Here is a 20,269-nt window from a genome sequence, read left to right as displayed (position 1 = left end):
CACTGTACAGTACACCTGGCGACCGTGTCAGCGCGCATTGCGCCCGGCCCGCCACAGGAGTTGCTAGTGCGCAATGGGACAAGGACGTCCCTACCGGCCAAACCATCCCCTAACCCGGACGACGCTGGCCCAACTGTGCACCGGCCGGCCTCAACAGAGCCTGGACTCAAACCCTTAGTGGCACAGCTAGCACTGCGATGCAGTGCCTTAGACCACTGCGACACTCATTAGGCCTAGAAGTTTATCAAACTTGGGTTTGTTTTCGAATTCTTTGTTGATATGTGTAATCTGAGGGAAATATGTGTCTCTAATATGGTCTTACATTTGGCAGGAGGTTAGGAAGTGCAGCTCAGTTTCCACCTCATTTTGTGGGCAGTGTGCACATAGCCTGTCTTCTCTTGAGAGCCAGGTCTGCCTACGGCAGCCTGTTTCTCTGTCTCTCTGTCTCTTTCTCTCTCTCTCTCTCTCTCTCTCTCTCTCTCTCTCGCTCTCTCTCACTCTCTCTGTCTCTCTCTCTCATCTCTCTCTTTCTTTCTCTCTTTTTCTCTCAATCTCAGTGTTTGTGGGTACGTGTGTGTGTCTAAGTACAGAGAACACTGTCTGTGTCTGCAGTGGCAGCACATGGATACGTTTGACATGAGACAGAAGCTGAAAGCTGGGACTATGGGAGACTTTAGATTTGGTGCGGCGACGATGGAGGGAGGAAAGGTAATTGAAAAGGAGAGGGATGAGTTTGCTTTGGGCTTTCCAAACTGAGGGACTAAGAAGAGTGGGTCTGACCACAGCCATGCGTGTGTATGTGTGCTCAGACACACAGTTTGTCAAGAGTAGACATAAAAAAACACACAGACACACACTCTCTTTCTCTCTGTTCCATGTCTGTGGACTGTGTTGAGTCTGTGCAGGACCAAAAAGGATCTCTCTCTTTTGCGTCACTGTGTGTGGCAGTGCTGATATCAAATCAAACTTGATATCAAGTTTATTGGACGCGTACACAGATTTACAGATGTTATCAGTTATAATTGATCCTGCCGCAGACGCCTCTTAAACTGCTGCCTTGATTTAAACAATATGCCAGAGCACGTTTCAACCATGTCCAAGTCCACTGAATTATTAAATACAGCTCTGAAGAAAATGTCCCTCTTTTTGCATAGTGTCTTTGCATAACTCTGGAGTGCAGCCACTTGGATGGATAAACTAGTCTTTCTTCATTACAGTAATTGGGTGGAAAAGAGAGATTTGGGTGAGAGGATACAATAAGATCACATGTCTTTAGCACGATGAGTTAAAGACACTGAAGTGAGACAGATTGCACACTGGATTATCTCTTGTGAGAAGGAGATTTTTCAATACCCACGTTTAATATCACATAGGCTGTTTAGAATGAACCCTCTTGGGTTTAAAAGATCTGGGGTTGTGCTGTTAGCAGGGTTGGTGATGTTCTGATCATAGAAATATAATGATTCATTCTAGTTCTGTGGTTCTGACAGCCTTTGTTAACATGAGTGGATCCAGAACACACATACAGTATATGCCACTGACAACAACAGTGATTCTGTCATTAGAGCCCATGACACAGAAGGTTTGTAGACTATTGACAACAGGCTTCATATTAATGTACACTTGAGTTTAGGCTGGTTAGATTCCATTGATCTAGTGGTCTATCCAGCTCTCATAGTTCTCATAGTTCTCAAACCAGGCATCTGAGGGAATGAGGAAGCCTGGTAACGAGCTATGAGACTGGCTTGTTTGTCACATACACTACATACACTACAAAGTATGTGGACACCTGCTCGTCTAACATATTATTCAAAAATCATGGGCATTAATATGGAGTTGGTCACCCATTTGCTGCTATAACAGCCTCCACTCTTCTGGGAAGGCTTTCCCCTCGATGTTGGAACATTGCTGCAGGGACTTGCTTCTATTTCAGCCACAAGAGCATTGGTGAGGTCGGGCATTGATGTTGGGCGATTAGGCCTGGCTCGCAGCCAGCGTTCCAATTCATTCCAAAGGTGTTCGATGGGGTTGAGGTCAGGGCTATGTGCAGGCCAGTCAAGTTCTTCCACACCGACCTCCATAAACCATTTCTGCATGGACTTCGCTTTGTGCACAGGGGCATTGTCATGCTGAAACAGGAAAGGGCCTTCCCCAAACTGTTGCCACAATGTTGGAATCACAGAATTGTCTAGAATGTCATTGTATGCTGTAGCGTTAAGATTTCCCTTCACTGGAACTATGGGGCCTAGCCCAAACCAAGAAAAACCACCCCAGACCATTATTCCTCCTCCACCAAACATTACAGTTGGCACTATGGATTTGGGCAGGTAGCGATCTCCTGGCATCTGCCAAACCCAGATTTGTCTGTTGGACTGCCAGATGGTGAAGCGTGATTCATCACTCCAGAGAATGCGTTTCCACTGCTCCAGTCCAATGGCGGCGAGCTTTACACCACTCCAGCCGACACTTGGCATTGTGCATGGTGATCTTAGGCCTGTGTAAGGCTGCTCGACCATGGAAACCCAATTCATGAAGCTACCAACGAACAGTATTTTTTTACGTGCAATGCGCTTCAGCACTCAGCGGTCCCGTTCTGTGAGCTTGTGTGGCCTACCATTACGTGGCTGAGCTGTTGTTACTAATAGACGTTTCCACTTCACAATAACAGCACTTACGGGGAAGCTCTAGCAGGGCAAACATTTGACAAACTGTGTGCTCGATTTTATACACCTGTCAGCAATGGGTGTGGCTGAAATAGCCAAATCCACTAATTTGAAGGGGTGTCCACATACTTTTGGCCAGGTAGTGTACTTAAAGATTGAGTGTGGGCTTTAGAGTGCGCTGACATGTTGAAACGGAATCACTAAGTCCCTGTGATTCTGTAACCTGGGAGGGAGCGCATGGAAGCTTTAGTCTAGAGCAGGGGCTGTTTGTTCTAGCTGCCTGGGAATATGTATAAGACAGCTGCCAGCCTGACCAGCAATATGGAATCTGAGAGTCCCCTAACCCGCACCGTAAGCTGACCCTAACCCCTTCCTCCCTCCCTCACCCTACTTAGTATTTGTTGGTCCTCTCTGCTCTTTGGGGAGGGTACCCAACAAAGAGAAAGGATTTTGAAATATTTTGGGAGGCCATCTCACCCGCACTGGCTGGGGGCATGTTGGGTGGTCAACGTGCTAACCCTCATCCATCCCTATTAGAGAAACTTATCAGGGATGGCTACTGGACTGAGAAAGAACCCCACTGAGAGGCTAGGAGGTGTGTGTGTGTGTGTGTGTGTGTGTGTGTGTGTGTGTGTGTGTGTGGTGTGTGTGTGTGTGTGTGTGTGTGTGTGTGTGTGTGGGGGGGGGGGGGGGGAGAATAGTTGCTCTGTGCAGATAGGACCCTGTGACTCTGAGATATGCTCTGGCCCATTAATTAGAAGCTCTCATTATCCCCCTCAGGCTCCAGACACTTAATCAACACTGATCTCCACACACACATATACAAACACACACACCTCTTAAAGGTCCACGCAAGGAAAAATCCTGACACAACATCATCAAAAGAATAAAGCACACTTCAAAGAGGAACCTTTTAGAATGAATGGTAATGAGGGTTATTTGTTTGTTGTGATGTATGGCACAAGGGAAGTGGGTGGGTGACATAACTGGTTAACGCTTTTATTATGATGTTATTGTTAGGCATTTCAAAACAAATCCGTCCATCTGTCATGTCTTAATGCGGAAGCAATTTATCAAGGACTCTTAATTATATTTGCATATTTAAATTGATGTATTACGAAATTAGTGTCCCATCAATAATAGGCCACACATTCACTAAGCTGCTATTGTAAAATATTGTGTAATGGATGTTAACAAATACTATGCTGCTCATCTGTGGACTCTGCTTGTGGCTGCAGTGGTATCACCAGGTATACTCTGGCCAGTTATTCTTTTACTTGTACTGTTGAAAAGGGATATCCCAAGTACACTACCGGTCAAAAGTTTTAGAACACCTCAATTTTTCCCGTTTTTATTGAAATTCACAGTTTAATGTCTTAATGTACTCTGAAATTTAAGCATAGATCAAATAAACAATGGGAGACAAAAAAATAATAATAGAATTGTTTTGTTTAACAAAATGTAATCTACATTTTTGACTCATCAAAGTAGCCACCTTTTGCAGACATAACAGCCAAACACACTCGTGGTATTCTTTCTACAAAGGAAATCAAATATTGTTTGAAAAGGTATGTTTTGGGTCATTATCTTGCTGTAGAGTGAACCCCATATCCTGGAGGTATGTTTTGGGTAATTATCTTGCTATAGAGTGAACCCCATATCCTGGAGGTATGTTTTGGGTCATTATCTTGCTGTAGGGTGAACCCCATATCCTGGAGGTATGTTTTGGGTCATTATCTTGCTGTAGAGTGAACCCCATATCCTGGAGGTATGTTTTGGTTCATTATCTTGCTGTAGGGTGAACCCCATATCCTGGAGGTACGTTTTGGGTCATTATCTTGCTGTAGAGTGAACCCCATATCCTGGAGGTATGTTTTGGTTCATTATCTTGCTGTAGGGTGAACCCCATATCCTGGAGGTATGTTTTGGGTCATTATCTTGCTGTAGGGTGAACCCCATAGCCTGGATGTATGTTTTGGGTCATTATCTTGCTGTAGGGTGAACCCCATAGCCTGGATGTATGTTTTGGGTCATTATCTTGCTGTAGGGTGAACCCCATAGCCTGGATGTATGTTCTGGGTCATTATCTTGCGGTAGGATGAACTCCTGACCAACTAGGCATACACCAGAGGGTATTGCAAGGCGCTGCCTAAATGCAGTGGTAGCCGTTTTGGTTCAGGGTGCCACTCACTCTGTGCAAGTAGCCAACTCTGGATCCAGCAAAGAGCCCCAGACCATCACACTTCCTCCTCCATGTTTGACAGTTGGTGTCACACACTGAGGAACCATTCTTTAGCCTACTCAACGGCATACAAAAACCCTGCGTGATGAACTGAAGATTTCAAATTTTGATTCATCGGTCCATAAGACCTTCTTCCAGTTTTCAGTAGTCCACTGGCGGTGCTTCATGGCCCAGACAAGCCTCTTTTTCTTATTTTGCCATCTTAGCAATGGCTTTCTTACTGCCACTCGACCTGCCAAACCTGTAGCTCGAAGTCTTCTCTTCACAGCTGAAACTGAGACTTGCTTACTTCGACCAGTGTTATGCTGTGCTTGAAGCTGTTGTCCTGTGAGCCGCCTATCACGCAAGCTGTTGACTCTCAGAAACTTGTCTTCTGATTCTTTTGTGGTTTTGGTTCTGCCAGACCTCTTCCTGTCAGAGTTTCCTCCAGTTTCCAAGTGCCTTTTGATGGTGTAGGAAACTGTACTCACTGACACCTTGGCTTTCTTTGCAATTTCTCTAAAGGAAAGACCTAAACTTTTAAGGGTTATAATGGTCTGTCTGACTTCCTTTGTTAATTGCCTTTTTCTCGCCATTATGACAGCAATATACTACTTCCTGCAGTACAATAATGTCCAAATAATGCTTAAGAGTGTTTAGTAACACAGTCTGTTCCAACACTGCTTTTATACAGTACAGGCAGAGGTTTTGTAAGTAATCAACAAAAGTTGGGACACATGTAGGAATTGTTAGCATCAACTTTCAAGGCTTATTTTACTTCCATTGCTGCAGAACAGCTGTAAGTTGTTAACCCATTACATGTTCCCTGAAAAAGCCTTTTTTTTTACTCTGAAATGTACATTATTTTCCAGTTTTTGGTAACCAAAACTTTTTTTTTAACCAGTTTACCGCTTACCTTTGTTCCATTTCAGGTTATTCACTGGACTTAATTTAAGCAGGTTATTCACTGCTTTAATTTCAATAAAAAAACGTACAACTTTTGACCGGTAGTCTATAAATACAGTAAAGTACACATACTAAAGGGTAAACAAATATGTTTTGAGCAAAATAGTGTTTTTTTAGACACAACTGCAACTTCAAGGAGTACGGTATTCAAGGTGGTGGTCTGATTAGATTTGTATTTAGTCGCATACACAGGGTCACAGATGTAGTTGCAGTGTACTGTGAAATATTTCAGCTCTGAGCTCCAACAGTGCTGGTGTGAATAAAACAATAAAAAACTCAATCATAATAATAATATATACATATTTACAACTGTGATAATGATAAATATAAATGTCAGTTGAGGTGTGGGCAGGGTAATTGTCCGTTGAGAGGGGAAAGGAGTCTGGACGGACAGGTGAGGCCCTTCTCCCCCGATTGCTCAGTTTGGCCAGGCAGCCAGTTCTAGGAAGAGTCTTGGTGGTTCCAAACGTCTTCCATTTAAAAATGATGGAGGCATTGTGTTCTTGGGGACCTTCAATGCAGCAGACATTTTTAAGTACCCTTCCCCAGTGCTTGACACAATCCTGTATCGAAGCTCTACGGACAATTCCTTCGACCTCATGGCTTGGTTTTTGCTCTGACATGCACTGTCAACTGTGGGACCATAAAGACAGGAGTGGGCTTTTCCAAATCATGTCCAATCAATTCAATTTACCACAGGTGGACTCCAATCAAGTTGTAGAAACATTTATAGGATGATCAATTGAAACAGGATGCACCTGAGCTCAATTTTGAGTCTCATAGCAAAGGGTCTGAATAATAAACAAGGTATTTCTGTTTTTTACATTTCTATAAACCTGTTTTCACATTGTCATTATGAGGTATTGTGTGTAGATTGATGAGGAAAAAAATGTATTTAATCCATTTTAGAATAAGGCTGTAACATAACAAAATGTGGAAAAGTCAAGGGGTCTGAATACTTTCCGGATAATATACTGTATATACAGCTGAAAAGCAGACTGGAGTAGGACTTTAATATTTAACTTTTTTTTTATTATACAAAAATCGAAATAGAGATTACTAAGCACTTTTTTTGTATCCTGAATTATTGATTAAGAAAAAGTGAATGGCTAGCATAATTGGGAGCATGTGGTGAGATGCTCTTCAAAGAGTATCTTAAATCATCCCCCTGCACCTCCTCCTCCCCCTCCCCCACTAGCACTGACTTTGCTGATAGCTAGTTTATTGAGGAAAAATGTATTTACTATGATGAGAAATGTGGTTGTCCCACCTAGCAATCTTAAGATGAACGCACTAACTGTAAGTCACTCTGGATAAGAGCCACTGCTCAATGACTAAAATGTAAATGTAAAATGTACTGTAGTTGTAAATATAGGCCTCTTGGAAAAGCTTCCCCTCTCTGATGGGTTTAATTGGCCAACTCCTATAGTCAACATCATAAGCCTTTCCTCTTCACTGAGAGGATCCTGTATATATTATAAACATCTACTCATATTAATGGTGGTTTGGAACTCACGCAGAGTGTGTGTGTGTGTGTGTGTGTGTGTGTGTGTGTGTGCGTGTGTGCGTGCGTGCGTGTGTGTGTGTGTGTGTGTGTGCCTGGGGATATGTATCTCCATGCTTTTACCATGGCGTTTACCACCTGGAAACTTCAGCCAGCTAATTAAAAGGGCTTTGTTTATTGAAATGTGCGTCAGACAGCTAGGCTCTGTAGTGTAGTGACTTAAGAGCAGGAGCAGGCAGCCTGAGTGAAAATAAATGACACAAAGACATGCAGGAGAGCTATCTGAGAACTGCCTGCTACTTCAACGGTTTTTATATCCCTCTTTTGACAATTTCATTTTCATTTTTGCCAAACCACCTCTGTTACTGTCATCTGGGTAATGTGCTCTCTCTCTCTCTCTCTCTCTCTCTCTCTCTCTCTGTCTTTCATCCGCACGCACGCACCCACCCACACGCACACACACACTGAAAAAGAGATACAGAAACATATACACACATCCCATTCAGAACATGTAGTAATGGGTCTAATTGGCAAGAACAAGAAAAGGAAGCAGAAACTTTTAAGCAGGAAAATGGAAGAGTTTTTTTTTGTTTCCCTCTGATGGCTTGAGTCTGATTTCCTGTTCTCTGATTGGGAAAGCAGAGGCATGCACAGGGAGCCTGCTTCTATATGGAGAGGCCAGATGACAGTCTCCACCAGGAACAAAAACCACTGGAAATTCACTCCTGGACAATACATGATAGAAGTGGTTGTTATTGATAATGTAACATGTCAGTTTTCAAAATACCTGAATGGTTGAAACATGTTGTAGTTAGACTGTCAGTTTTATATGCCATCTGCTCCTGATCAAAGTCAGGGTATGTGTGTGCTTTTGATTTAGGACTATTATGAACATGGGTAGCTTGACAATACATTGCTCTCATACCTGTGTATGATGTTTAAATGTTATGTTTAAATGACTCTACTTTTAACATGTTGTTACATAGTAGGCTACTTTAGTAATTGCACTGTAACTCCATTGTAATGGAGTTGATATTTTGTTATTACACAAGTGGAATATAGGATCTGTAATGCAATTACAATAAGACAGTAACTAGGGCTGGGTGATATGGGCAAAATATCATATCACGGTGTTAAAAACAAATTGACGGTATGATGGTATTTAATGGTATTTGATGGTATTTGATGGTATTTAATGATATTTAATGGTATTTGATGGTATTTGATGGTATTTGATGATATTTAATGGTATTTGATGGTATTTGATGGTATTTAATGGTATTTGATGGTATTTGATGTTTTTGAGTAATAAAAGTTTTACATGTGCTTTATGAGTAGTGCGTGACCCTAGGTTGGCAACACATACTGTACATTCTAAGTGATTTCAAATGAACCTTTCTCTATTCTGATTGTTTTATACTGTTCAATTTCAACTTCAACCAAAAACTATTTTCAGCATTTTCAACAACTTCTGCATTTCCTGCACTCATTTGAAATAATTTCCACACTGCCACCCACATAGGGCTGCACAATATGGGAAATCTAGGCATTATTTTTAACCAAATTTTGCAATTACAGTTTGACTTACAATTTAGATCAAAACACTTGGGTGAACTGTTGGAATCATGGAAATAACATGATTATTGTAGTTCTATACTTAGAATATAATAGTGGGCACTTTGAATACAGTGTTGTTTGACATGACAATGAATGAAAATGCCAGGAAGGAGTTATTGTGAGGGTAGGAACCAAAGTGTTGTTAAGTGTTTGCTAGGGGACTCTATAGTCTTTGGCTACATTGGATGTTTTCTCTTAGCTACTTCATGTAGCTAAAATATTCATTATTCTCGTATTCCTCTTTGATTTAGAATATACTGTTGTACAAACAACATGCTGATTTAGGTATTCACCATGGCTGGTATTATCAGGCTGTATAGCTAATTACGTTGGCTCTGACTCAGTACATTTATTAGCTAGCTAGCTAACTAGCCAGCTAACTATCGATTTGCATTAGCGGCTAACAAGATGTAGGCCCAACTTGCTAAGAAAAGACAAACTAGCTGTTTGCATATGTAAGAAACACAAACTAATAGTGTAATTATAGAACGCTTGAGGATTTATATTAAGAAGCAAAGGGAAAACAGCATCTTTGTCATCAACATTGTTGCATGTGCTGCATTCACCATGCAGACTGAACGCAAGTGTCTCGTGGTCGAGGAACAGAAAATGCGCTCCTTGAATGACAGTGGGCGTGGCTAGGTTTGTTTGGAAAGCGGCGTGGAGAGAGAGAGAGAGAGAGAGAAAGAGAGAGAGAGAGAGAGAAAGAGAGAGAGAGAGAGAGAGAGAGAAAGAGAGAGAGAAAGAGAGAGAGAGAGAGAGAGAGAGAGAGAAAGAGAGAGAGGACTCAAGTAGCGAGGTAAACTATGAAAATGGGCGTTACACACAATCACATTTAACAAACCAAACATTCAAATTCCGTTATAGAAGGTAAAGTAAAAACCCAAACCGGTCCGTGCATCAATACCGGTATATCGTAAAATACGCTATACCACCCAGCCCTAACAGTAACTAGAGTGTTATTACATAGGTATAGTTATGTAAATTAATATTTTGGGATAGCTAGCATATCAATATTAGAATGAGAGCACATAGGAGTGTAGTACACTCAGAACTCTTTAGAGAGTGAGTGTAGTGCACTTGGAGGTCTTTAGGGAGTACGGTTGGAGAATAAGATGTGGGCTAATCCTGTGTGTTGGCAGCAGCCCAGAGGGTGCCTGTTTGCCTTAGAATTGTCACCAGCCCAACAGTCTAATAATATCAAAGACTGAGCTGCCATTAGAGGGCAAGAATTACAACACCAACCCCAACAACCCAGATTTGTGTTAGGGTGGGGCTCTGTGTACTGCCCTGTAAATGGCTTGGTATCCACAAAAGGTTCAAATGTAGACACACACACACACTTGCATTGTCATTGCACACAGAGCTTGAAAATACAACATACAATGTATGGAGAGAGTGTCATTATGGTGTGACAACAAGGAGGTTTACAATTACACTGCCAGCTGTACTCATCGTGTCAGCGTTCCACTCTGCATTTTGTTCCTGTTCATCCAAGTGGATTAGCGTGTTCCGTTTGAACTCTATACCCTGCAGTGTTTTGTCCAGGGGCCATATGTCAGTGTCCTCTCCTGTTTGCCTTTTGTTGTCACAGTGACCCCTAGGTGCATTTCTGACCTCTACTGATCCTGGAGGGACACCAGGCCAGATGTTTTTTTTCTTTCTAGCTCCTAATAGGTGCACATTTAGACACTGCATTTAGTTTAGGATAATTCAGTAACATTTTTCATTTTAACAAGATCACATGAAGATAAATACTGAGGGAAATGGTACACATTAAGTCAGAGACGGAGGTAAATTGATTTTGATGACACCAATCCCATCACGTTGCCTGTCACATTGTTGACCCCATCCTGGTCCCATCCTTCTCCGTCGGATGGCATGGCCATCCCCTCAGTGTCCGCCCAGGTCAGAGCTAGTGGGCGGACACTAGCTCTGACCGGAGCCTTTAGTTTGCAGTGGTGGGGCGCAGTAGGAGTGAGTGGGTTCTTCCCAGAAACACCAGGCTCTGCTCTGCTCTCTCAATTGACTTTTTCCTCCTACCCACCAAGATTACAAGTGACAAGAATTGCTTCATCAAGACTGGGAAAATTGTAGCATTTATCTGGCTGTGAGATTTTCTATCGCTGGTCTGTGGCCAAATATGCCAGAAACAAAAAGCTTGGCAGACAGCTGAAAAGCACAAACTCTATCTGACAGCTGCACCACTAAAGAAAACTAGTGCAGCTAAAAATGGTGGACACCGGTCATTGTCTTCAGAGAAACATGGATCAGAGGCCTTATGTACTCATATAATCTGTCCTTTAAGAATCTTGTTTACTCTGATAGCCTGTACCACCATTAAGTCCTATAAGACTTCCTCACCACTAATGAAAAGGGAACTAAGGACACTACTACCTTAGTGACACTACTTGTCACTCTTACTACATTTGCACACACTGTATATAGACTTTTCTATTGTGTTATTGACTGTATTTTTGTTTATCCCATGTGTAACTCTGTGTTGTTTGTGTCGCACTGCTTTGCTTTATCTTGGCCAGGTCGCAGTTGTAAATGAGAACTTGTTCTCAACTGGCCTACCTGGTTAAATCAAATCAAATCAAATGTATTTATATAGCCCTTCGTACATCAGCTGATATCTCAAAGTGCTGTACAGAAACCCAGCCTAAAACCCCAAACAGCAAGCAATGCATGTGAAAGAAGCACGGTGGCTAGGAAAAACTCCCTAGGAAAAACTCCCTAGAAAGGCCAAAAACCTAGGAAGAAACCTAGAGAGGAACCAGGCTATGAGGGGTGGCCAGTCCTCTTCTGGCTGTGCCGGGTGGATATTATAACAGAACATGGTCAAGATGTTAAAATGTTCATAAATGACCAGCATGGTCAAATAATAATAATCATAGTAGTTGTCGAGGGTGCAACAAGCACGTCCGGTGAACAGGTCAGGGTTCCATAGCCGCAGGCAGAACAGTTGAAACTGGAGCAGCAGCATGGCCAGGTGGACTGGGGACAGCAAGGAGTCATCATGCCAGGTTGTCCTGAGGCATGGTCCTAGGGCTCAGGTCCTCCGAGAGAAAGAAAGAGAGAAAGAAAGAGAGAATTAGAGAGAGCATATTTAAATTCACACAGGACACCGGATAAGACAAGAGAAATACTCCAGATGTAACAGACTGACCCTAGCCCCCCTACACATAAACTACTGCAGCATAAATACTGGAGGCTGAGACAGGAGGGATCAGAAGACACTGTGGCCCCATCCGATGATACCCCCGGACAGGGCCAAACAGGCAGGATATAACCCCACCCACTTTGCCAAAGCACAGCCCCCACACCACTAGAGGGATGTCTCCAACCACCAACTTACCGTCCTAAGACAAGGCCGAGTATAGCCCACAAAGATCTCCGCCACGGCACAACCCAAGGGGGGGGGGGGGTGCCAACCCAGACAGGAAGACCACGTCAGTGACTCAACCCACTCAAGTGACGCACCCCTCCCATGGACGGCATGGAAGAACACCAGTAAGCCAGTGACTCAGCCCCTGTAACAGGGTTAGAGGCAGAGAATCCCAGTGGAGAGAGGGGAACCGGCAAGGCAGAGACAGCAAGGGCAGTTCGTTGCTCCAGCCTTTCCGTTCACCTTCACACTCCTGGGCCAGACTATACTTAATCATAGGACCTACTGAAGAGATAAGTCTTCAGTAAAGACTTAAAGGTTGAGACTGAGTCTGCGTCTCTCACATGGGTAGGCAGACCATTCCATAAAAATTGAGCTCTATAGGAGAAAGCCCTACCTCCAGCCGTTTGCTTAGAAATTCTAGGGACAATTAGGAGGCCTGCGTCTTGTGACCGTAGCGTACGTGTAGGTATGTACGGCAGGACCAAATCGGAAAGATAGGTAGGAGCAAGCCCATGTAATGCTTTGTAGGTTAGCAGTAAAACCTTGAAATCAGCCCTTGCCTTAACAGGAAGCCAGTGTAGGGAGGCTAGCACTGGAGTAATATGATCAAATTTTTTGGTTCTAGTCAGGATTCTAGCAGCCGTATTTAGCACTAACTGAAGTTTGTTTAGTGCTTTATCCGGGTAGCCGGAAAGTAGAGCATTGCAGTAGTCCAGCCTAGAAGTAACAAAAGCATGGATTAATTTTTCTGCATCATTTTTTAACAGAAAGTTTCTGATTTTTGCAATGTTACGTAGATGGAAAAAAGCTGTCCTTGAAACAGTCTTGATATGTTCTTCAAAAGAGAGATCAGGGTCCAGAGTAACGCCGAGGTCCTTCACAGTTTTATTTGAGACGACTGTACAACCATCCAGATTAATTGTCAGATTCAACAGAAGATCTCTTTGTTTCTTGGGACCTAGAACAAGCATCTCTGTTTTGTCCGAGTTTAAAAGTAGAAAGTTTGCAGCCATCCACTTCTTTATGTCTGAAACACAGGCTTCTAGCGAGGGCAGTTTTGGGGCTTCACCATGTTTCATTGAAATGTACAGCTGTGTGTCGTCCGCATAGCAGTGAAATTTGACATTATGTTTTCGAATGACATCCCCAAGAGGTAAAATATATAGTGAAAACAATAGTGGTCCTAAAACGGAACCTTGAGGAACACCGAAATTTACAATTGATTTGTCAGAGGACAAACCATTCACAGAGACAAACTGATATCTTTCCGACAGATAAGATCGAAACCAGGCCAGAACTTGTCCATGTAGACCAATTTGGGTTTCCAATCTCTCCAAAAGAATGTGGTGGTCGATGGTATCAAAAGCAGCACTAAGATCTAGGAGCACGAGGACAGATGCAGAGCCTCGGTCTGACGTCATTAAAAGGTCATTTACCACCTTCACAAGTGCAGTCTCAGTGCTATGATGGGGTCTAAAACCAGACTGAAGCGTTTCGTATACATTGTTTGTCTTCAGGAAGGCAGTGAGTTGCTGCGCAACAGCTTTTTCTAAAATTTTTGAGAGGAATGGAAGATTCGATATAGGCCGATAGTTTTTTTTATAATTTCTGGGTCAAGATTCAGCTTTTTCAAGAGAGGCTTTATTACTGCCACTTTTAGTGAGCTTGGTACACATCCGGTGGATAGAGAGCCGTTTATTATGTTCAACATAGGAGGGCCAAGCACAGGAAGCAGCTCTTTCAGTAGTTTAGTTGGAATAGGGTCCAGTATGCAGCTTGAGGGTTTAGAGGCCATGATTATTTTCATCATTGTGTCAAGAGATATAGTACTAAAACACTTTAGTATCTCCCTTGATCCTTGGTCCTGGCAGAGTTGTGCAGACTCAGGATAATGGAGCTTTGGAGGAATACGCAGATTTAAAGAGGAGTCCGTAATTTGCTTTCTAATGATCATGATATTTTCCTCAAAGAAGTTCATAAATTTATTACTGCTGAAGTGAAAGCCATCGTCCATTTGCGAATGCTGCTTTTTAGTTAGCTTTGCGACAGTATCAAAAAGAAATTTCTGATTAGTCTTATTTTCCTCAATTAAGTTGGAAAAATAGGATGATCGAGCAGCAGTGAGGGCTCTTCGATACTGCACGGTACTGTCTTTCCAAGCTAGTCGGAAGACTTCCAGTTTGGTGTGGCGCCATTTCCGTTCCAATTTTCTGGAAGCTTGCTTCAGAGCTCGTGTATATTCTGTATACCAGGGAGCAAGTTTCTTATGACAGATGTTTTTAGTTTTTAGGGGTGCAACTGCATCTAGGGTATTGCGCAAGGTTAAATTGAGTTCCTCGGTTAGGTGGTTAACTGATTTTTGTCCTCTGACGTCCTTGGGTAGGCAGAGGGAGTCTGGAAGGGCATCAAGGAATCTTTGGGTTGTCTGAGAATTTATAGCACAACTTTTAATGCTCCTTGGTTGGGGTCTGAGCAGATTATTTGTTGCAATTGCAAACGCAATAAAATGGTGGTCCGATAATCCAGGATTATGAGGAAAAACATTAAGATCCACAACATTTATTCCATGGGACAAAACTAGGTCCAGAGTATGACTGTGGCAGTGAGTAGGTCCAGAGACATGTTGGACAAAACCCACTGAGTCGATGATGGCTCCGAAAGCCTTTTGGAGTGGGTCTGTGGACTTTTCCATGTGAATGTTAAAGTCACCAAAAATTAGAATATTATCTGCTATGACTACAAGATCCGATAGGAATTCAGGGAACTCAGCGAGGAACACTGCATATGGCCCAGGAGGCCTGTAAACAGTAGCTATAAAAAGTGATTGAGTAGGCTGCATAGATTTCATGACTAGAAGCTCAAAAGACGAAAACGTCATAGTTTTTTTTTTTGTAAATTGAAATTTGCTATCATAAATGTTAGCAACACCTCCGCCTTTGCCGGATGCACGGGGGGTACGGTCACTAGTGTAACCAGGGGGTGAGGCCTCATTTTACACAGTAAATTCATCAGGCTTAAGCCATGTTTCAGTCAGGCCAATCACATCAAGATTATGATCAGTGATTAGTTCATTGACTATAACTGCCTTGGAAGTGAGGGATCTAACATTAAGTAACCCAATTTTGAGATGTGAGGTATCACAATCTCTTTCAATAATGGCAGGAATGGAGGAGGTCTTTATTCTAGTGAGATTGCTAAAGCGAACACCGCCATCTTTAATTTTGCCCAACCTAGATCGAGGCACAGACACGGTCTAAATGGGGAAAGCTGAGCTGACTACACTGACTGTGCTAGTGGCAGACTCCACTAAACTAGCAGGCTGGCTAACAGCCTGCTGCCTGGCCTGCACCCTATTTCATTGTGGAGCTAGAGGAGTTAGAGCCCTGTCTATGTTCGTAGATAAGATGAGAGCACCCCTCCAGCTAGGATGGAGTCCGCCACCCCTCAACAGGCCAGGCTTGGTCCTGTTTGTGGGTGAGTCCCAGAAAGAGGGCCAATTATCTACAAATTCTATCTTTTGGGAGGGGCAGAAGACAGTTTTCAACCAGCGATTGAGTTGTGAGACTCTGCTGTAGAGCTCATCACTCCCCCTAAATAAAGGTGAAATTAAAAAGAATAAACTACCAGTCAGAGATCAAGGCAATTTAGCCAGAACAGATGAGCTGTGTTGTTGGAATCTATTAAGACCATGCCACTGTAAACGGTGAAGGGGATATACCTTGAAAGGTGCAGGAGGCTTATAGAAATCTGCTAAGCAGGTGTCTCCTGTCACTTTTGTTTTCTACCTTATTTGAAGGAGATTATGGGCCTACCTCTTTGTGCAGCACAACAGCAAATAACAGTTGATTGCCCTTGATATGTGAATGAATGTGTCTGTATGCTTTTTGTATACAGTAAAATCAAGCTGTTGGTGTTGTGGCAATGGTTTTGGTCTCGTGTTTTTCAGGATGACGTTCATGTTTTTTCACTTTCACATAGTATTGCGCAAGTTCTACTCCTCCACTGTTGCAGTGCCTTTTTAGTTGTGCCATACCTTCCTGGGGGCCCTTCTGTTAGTGCGGTGTTGGCTCAGCTCTGTCTGGACTCTTTTCTCTGGCCACATCGGCTTTATATCCGTCGCGCGCACTATGGTTAGAGTATGACCGCGCCGGCTCGTGCCTGTGCTGCTCCGTTCCAGCTCTGAGCGCTGCAAATCCCGAGCGCTAAGGAGCAGGGAAAGGAGTCATAATAGTTGTGTAGTCCAGTTTGTTGCTGTTGCAGGATATCCTTACCGCTCCTCGCATAGAAATTCCAGGGATTTGTTTCTGTCCCCCACCCCTCCTGCGACTGTTTCTTTTGCGCTGTGTATGTCGCACGTTCGCGGTGAGATCTGTTTTTGGCATTGACATTTGCTGGACATTTGATGCCACATTTTTTTTTTTTACCGTTAACAACAGTTGTCATATGTTTCTGTGTTTTGAAAAGGTTTTTGAAAGACACATATTTCGGTGGGATAAGCACACAAGGTTGGAATTGTGTTTCTAATTGCTATCGGACTAACAGTTTTGTAATGCACGAACGACGTGGAGGTTGACAAAAAGTTGAAGAATGAATTTCCACATAGTCCCGCAGTCAAAGTAACTGGATAGGTCTTCGAAAACCCTGCTATAAGACTGCCAGCGGAGCGATCTACCGACAGGACTGTACAAGAAGGGGTGGCTCATCTCGGATTTGTAGTTTGGATTTTACGCACCGTGACCCATAGTCTTATTTATCCAAAACGGTTGAAATGAAAACCGGGACATTCAGATGTTTTAGTCAAAACTATTCTCCTCCATCCCATTAGTTGAATTAAAAGGTGCTATCGCGTGCCATCTCTCCCCACTTGACGTAGAACCGTGCATCGCCTATCATGCGCCGCTTCTTGGAGAAAATATGCTGCAAAATTGAGGGAAGTCAAGAAGCAGCATGACTTGCTCTTGGAATTCCCTTGAATCTCAATTTTCCTCTTATATAATATCTTGATGCTGTACATTTTTGGTTTACAAATATGATGAAATGGCAGCCCCGGAAGAAGGTGAGTGAAAATGATATGTTTTAGTTTTCTGTAATATACTTGTAGGCTATTAATAATGTCACCGGTACATTCTTTCCAAGTTGACCGGGGACTCGGTTTTAGAATGATAGGTTGGTTAGGTTACACGTACTGTGTACACGGCTTGTCGTTTTGGACAAAAGGCATTATATGCATTTTTATTTTGTCTCAGCATTGTAGCCTACTACTTTATGGCCACAAGATAGGCTATAGGGCCAATCAATGTTTGCATTTCAATTGTTCCTTTTGGATAGGCACTTGTATTAGTTTCTGGGCTCATGTTTGCTGATTCAACAGTGACCTTTGTTTCATTAGGTTATTGGTAATAATTAAGAAATTGCAGTTTTCACAAACCTGCATATCCTATTGCTGGACAAGACTCGTGAGTGGGAGCGAATGTGAATAATTATGCTCGAGTGAATAAAATGAACTTGGAAACAGTCTGGAGATGAGTGACGGTGCGTGTACTGGTATGTCAAACGTTTCAATCGAATGACATTTAATTGTCCGTAAAATGAATTAAACATCCTTTTAGTGCTCTACTCTATTTCCGTTGAAAATGTGTAGGTTATTTTACATTAATGTATAGCCCAGTTTCAGCCAGAAATAGGAAAGCAAATAGTCTTAAAGGTGATATAGACATCCCATAACATTGCGCATTCATTGCCCTTGAGAAATGTAAGTACAATCTCGTTGTATGTATATCCTTTATGCTGCTGCCATCGATTTCTGTAGAAACCAACAGTTTGCAACCACGACCCTTTAGTGGCCTTCTTTACGAATTGACAAGTCAGGGACATCACTGAGGGATAATTAAGGCATTTTGTGTAGGATTTGCAGATAGCTGTGCGTCATCCCATCTAACTGTGAAATTGAGATTATAGAAAGTCGACAAAACATAACAGTATTTAAAGTTAAGCCAGCAACAATTAATCCCCTCTTTTGGAGGAAACTATAATATTTTCCTCTAAACTCTCTTCTGTTGTTTTCCTTGAGAAACGTTCAAGTATTACCACATGGAAAAATATAGGCTTACATGCATCATCTGAAAAGCACGAAACCTCTCATGGGCAAAGGTGCAGCAGATATTACGCTTTCTTCCCACTAGGTGGCACTTGTCTATTGATATGAGAAATGACATACTCCCAGAATGTGTTGCATTTCGATAGTCAAAGTATCTTCCCTAATCTCATTTTGTTTATGCCAGCTGACCCTTAAGATTTGACCTACGGAAAGCAACAACGTTGATATGTCTTACTCATATCCCTAATTATAGATCAGCAAAGGTGAGGGATTGGAGATGGATGAAAGGAGATGAGGAGAGGAAGCCAATTCAGACTACTGAGACATACCCACAGCGTCGGCAAACTTGCTCTATCTGCTCATTGCTCAAATTCGGCTTTATCAGTCGTTTGTTCTGAATCATGTAATGGGAATAGTAATTAATGAGAATACTTTTGATCCTGAATAATTTACTGATGATGAAAAGAGAAATGTAAAAGAAAGGTTCTTATTATAGAATGATTACCACAGTAAAGAAAAGACCGGTGCATGTCATGAATCATTCCAGCAGCTGCGCTGCAGCTCTGCCAGAATCATCCACAAGACCCCCCTCTGAGGATTAAAAGCCTTTACTCACAGCTGGAATTCAAACCCAGTCACACTGCAGGAAAGTTGCTCAACCTTAAAAGACCATAAGGGAGAATGTTGTCATTCATTTCCATTGAAGTTATTGATTCAATTAAGGCCTACATGTTGTTGAAGGCTGAATAAACTGGATTTCAAGTGTGGTGCCTCACAACAATGAACAAAGGTTATTACATGTTTGAAGTGTATTGAGTCATTTATATGGAATGCTATTTTGCACATCAACAGCTCACGCACACACACACACACACACACATACACACACTAACTTACTAACTCACTTTCCACGCGAAACGGCCTACACATAACGCTGACTGCACAATAAAAACATTCAGGTGTCTTTTCACACACTGTTTGGGCATGTGTGTGACATTGTCCCTTCATCCTGTCCTCTGGTATAGAGCCAAAGACATCTCCTGACTGTGCGCTCTGGCCTAGGCATTGAGGCACTGCACAAGGCAGGCAGGAAGAACAATGGAGGCAAAGATACAGCCATTGTATTCCTCTCCTGTGGTTTCTGGAGACTACTTTATTTTCTAAACCACTCCCAGACACACACAGACACAGCAATGGCTGAGCAGGTCCTTCAGTTCAGTATTCCCGCTCTCACTTATAATGTGTCTGTTTTTCAATCAGTCGTGTTGCTCCACTTGTAGTTTGATGGAGATCAATAGGAAAGCATAGGAGGATCATATCGACTCAGGCCAAGTGTCTGCCCTACCTCCTCATAATGGATTACATTAATAAGTTAAAAACACCAGGGAGATTTGGAGAGAGATTCCCTTGCTGTTGGCCCCTGATAGCATCTCTCCAAAAGGATGGAAAAGGTGAAAATTCCAGGTTTTTCAGTGGATTAGTAGGATCAGCTACCTTGCTGCTCCTCTGTGCCGTTTGAATGCACAGAACACCTGAGCCGATTAGAGAGCAGGCTCTATTACACTTTTGTAATTAAACAGAGTAGGAAACACGGGACTGGGGGGGGGTGACTCCTACTCAAGGTTCAGACATAGTCAAGATAAGCCTGCCTGTTCAATAGTAATCAATCTTCGCTTAGCAGATAGCTTTGTTCACAGGCTTAACTGCCAATTGCACAGTGGGGATTTGAGCTATCAACTATCTAGATCTGACCGTTAGTCCAGTCACTGCCCCTAACAAGCCAGCTGATCCAGACACACTGTCCTCC

The 20,269-nt window shown here is 42.7% G+C and overlaps 1 protein-coding gene across 2 annotated transcripts in view; it reads left to right on the top strand.

Annotated features, from left to right (window-relative positions):
* Positions 1-16,469: 16,469 nt before the first annotated feature.
* Positions 16,470-20,269, top strand: part of LOC106580375 (tetratricopeptide repeat protein 28) — a 217,984-nt gene continuing 214,184 nt past the window's right edge. For both annotated transcript variants that reach the window (XM_082966301.1, XM_014161362.3), the window contains exon 1: positions 16,470-17,421. In XM_082966301.1, the coding sequence (XP_082822427.1) occupies positions 17,395-17,421 (27 nt within the window). In that variant the 5' untranslated portion in view covers positions 16,470-17,394. The remainder of the gene's footprint in view (positions 17,422-20,269) is intronic.

The sequence above is a fragment of the Salmo salar genome, chromosome 20 (assembly GCF_965601325.2).
Source record: "Salmo salar chromosome 20, fSalSal1, whole genome shotgun sequence".
NCBI classification, from domain to species: domain Eukaryota; kingdom Metazoa; phylum Chordata; class Actinopteri; order Salmoniformes; family Salmonidae; genus Salmo; species Salmo salar.
Note: the sequence above shows the minus strand (reverse complement) of the source record. Positions and strands in the feature narration are given on the sequence as shown.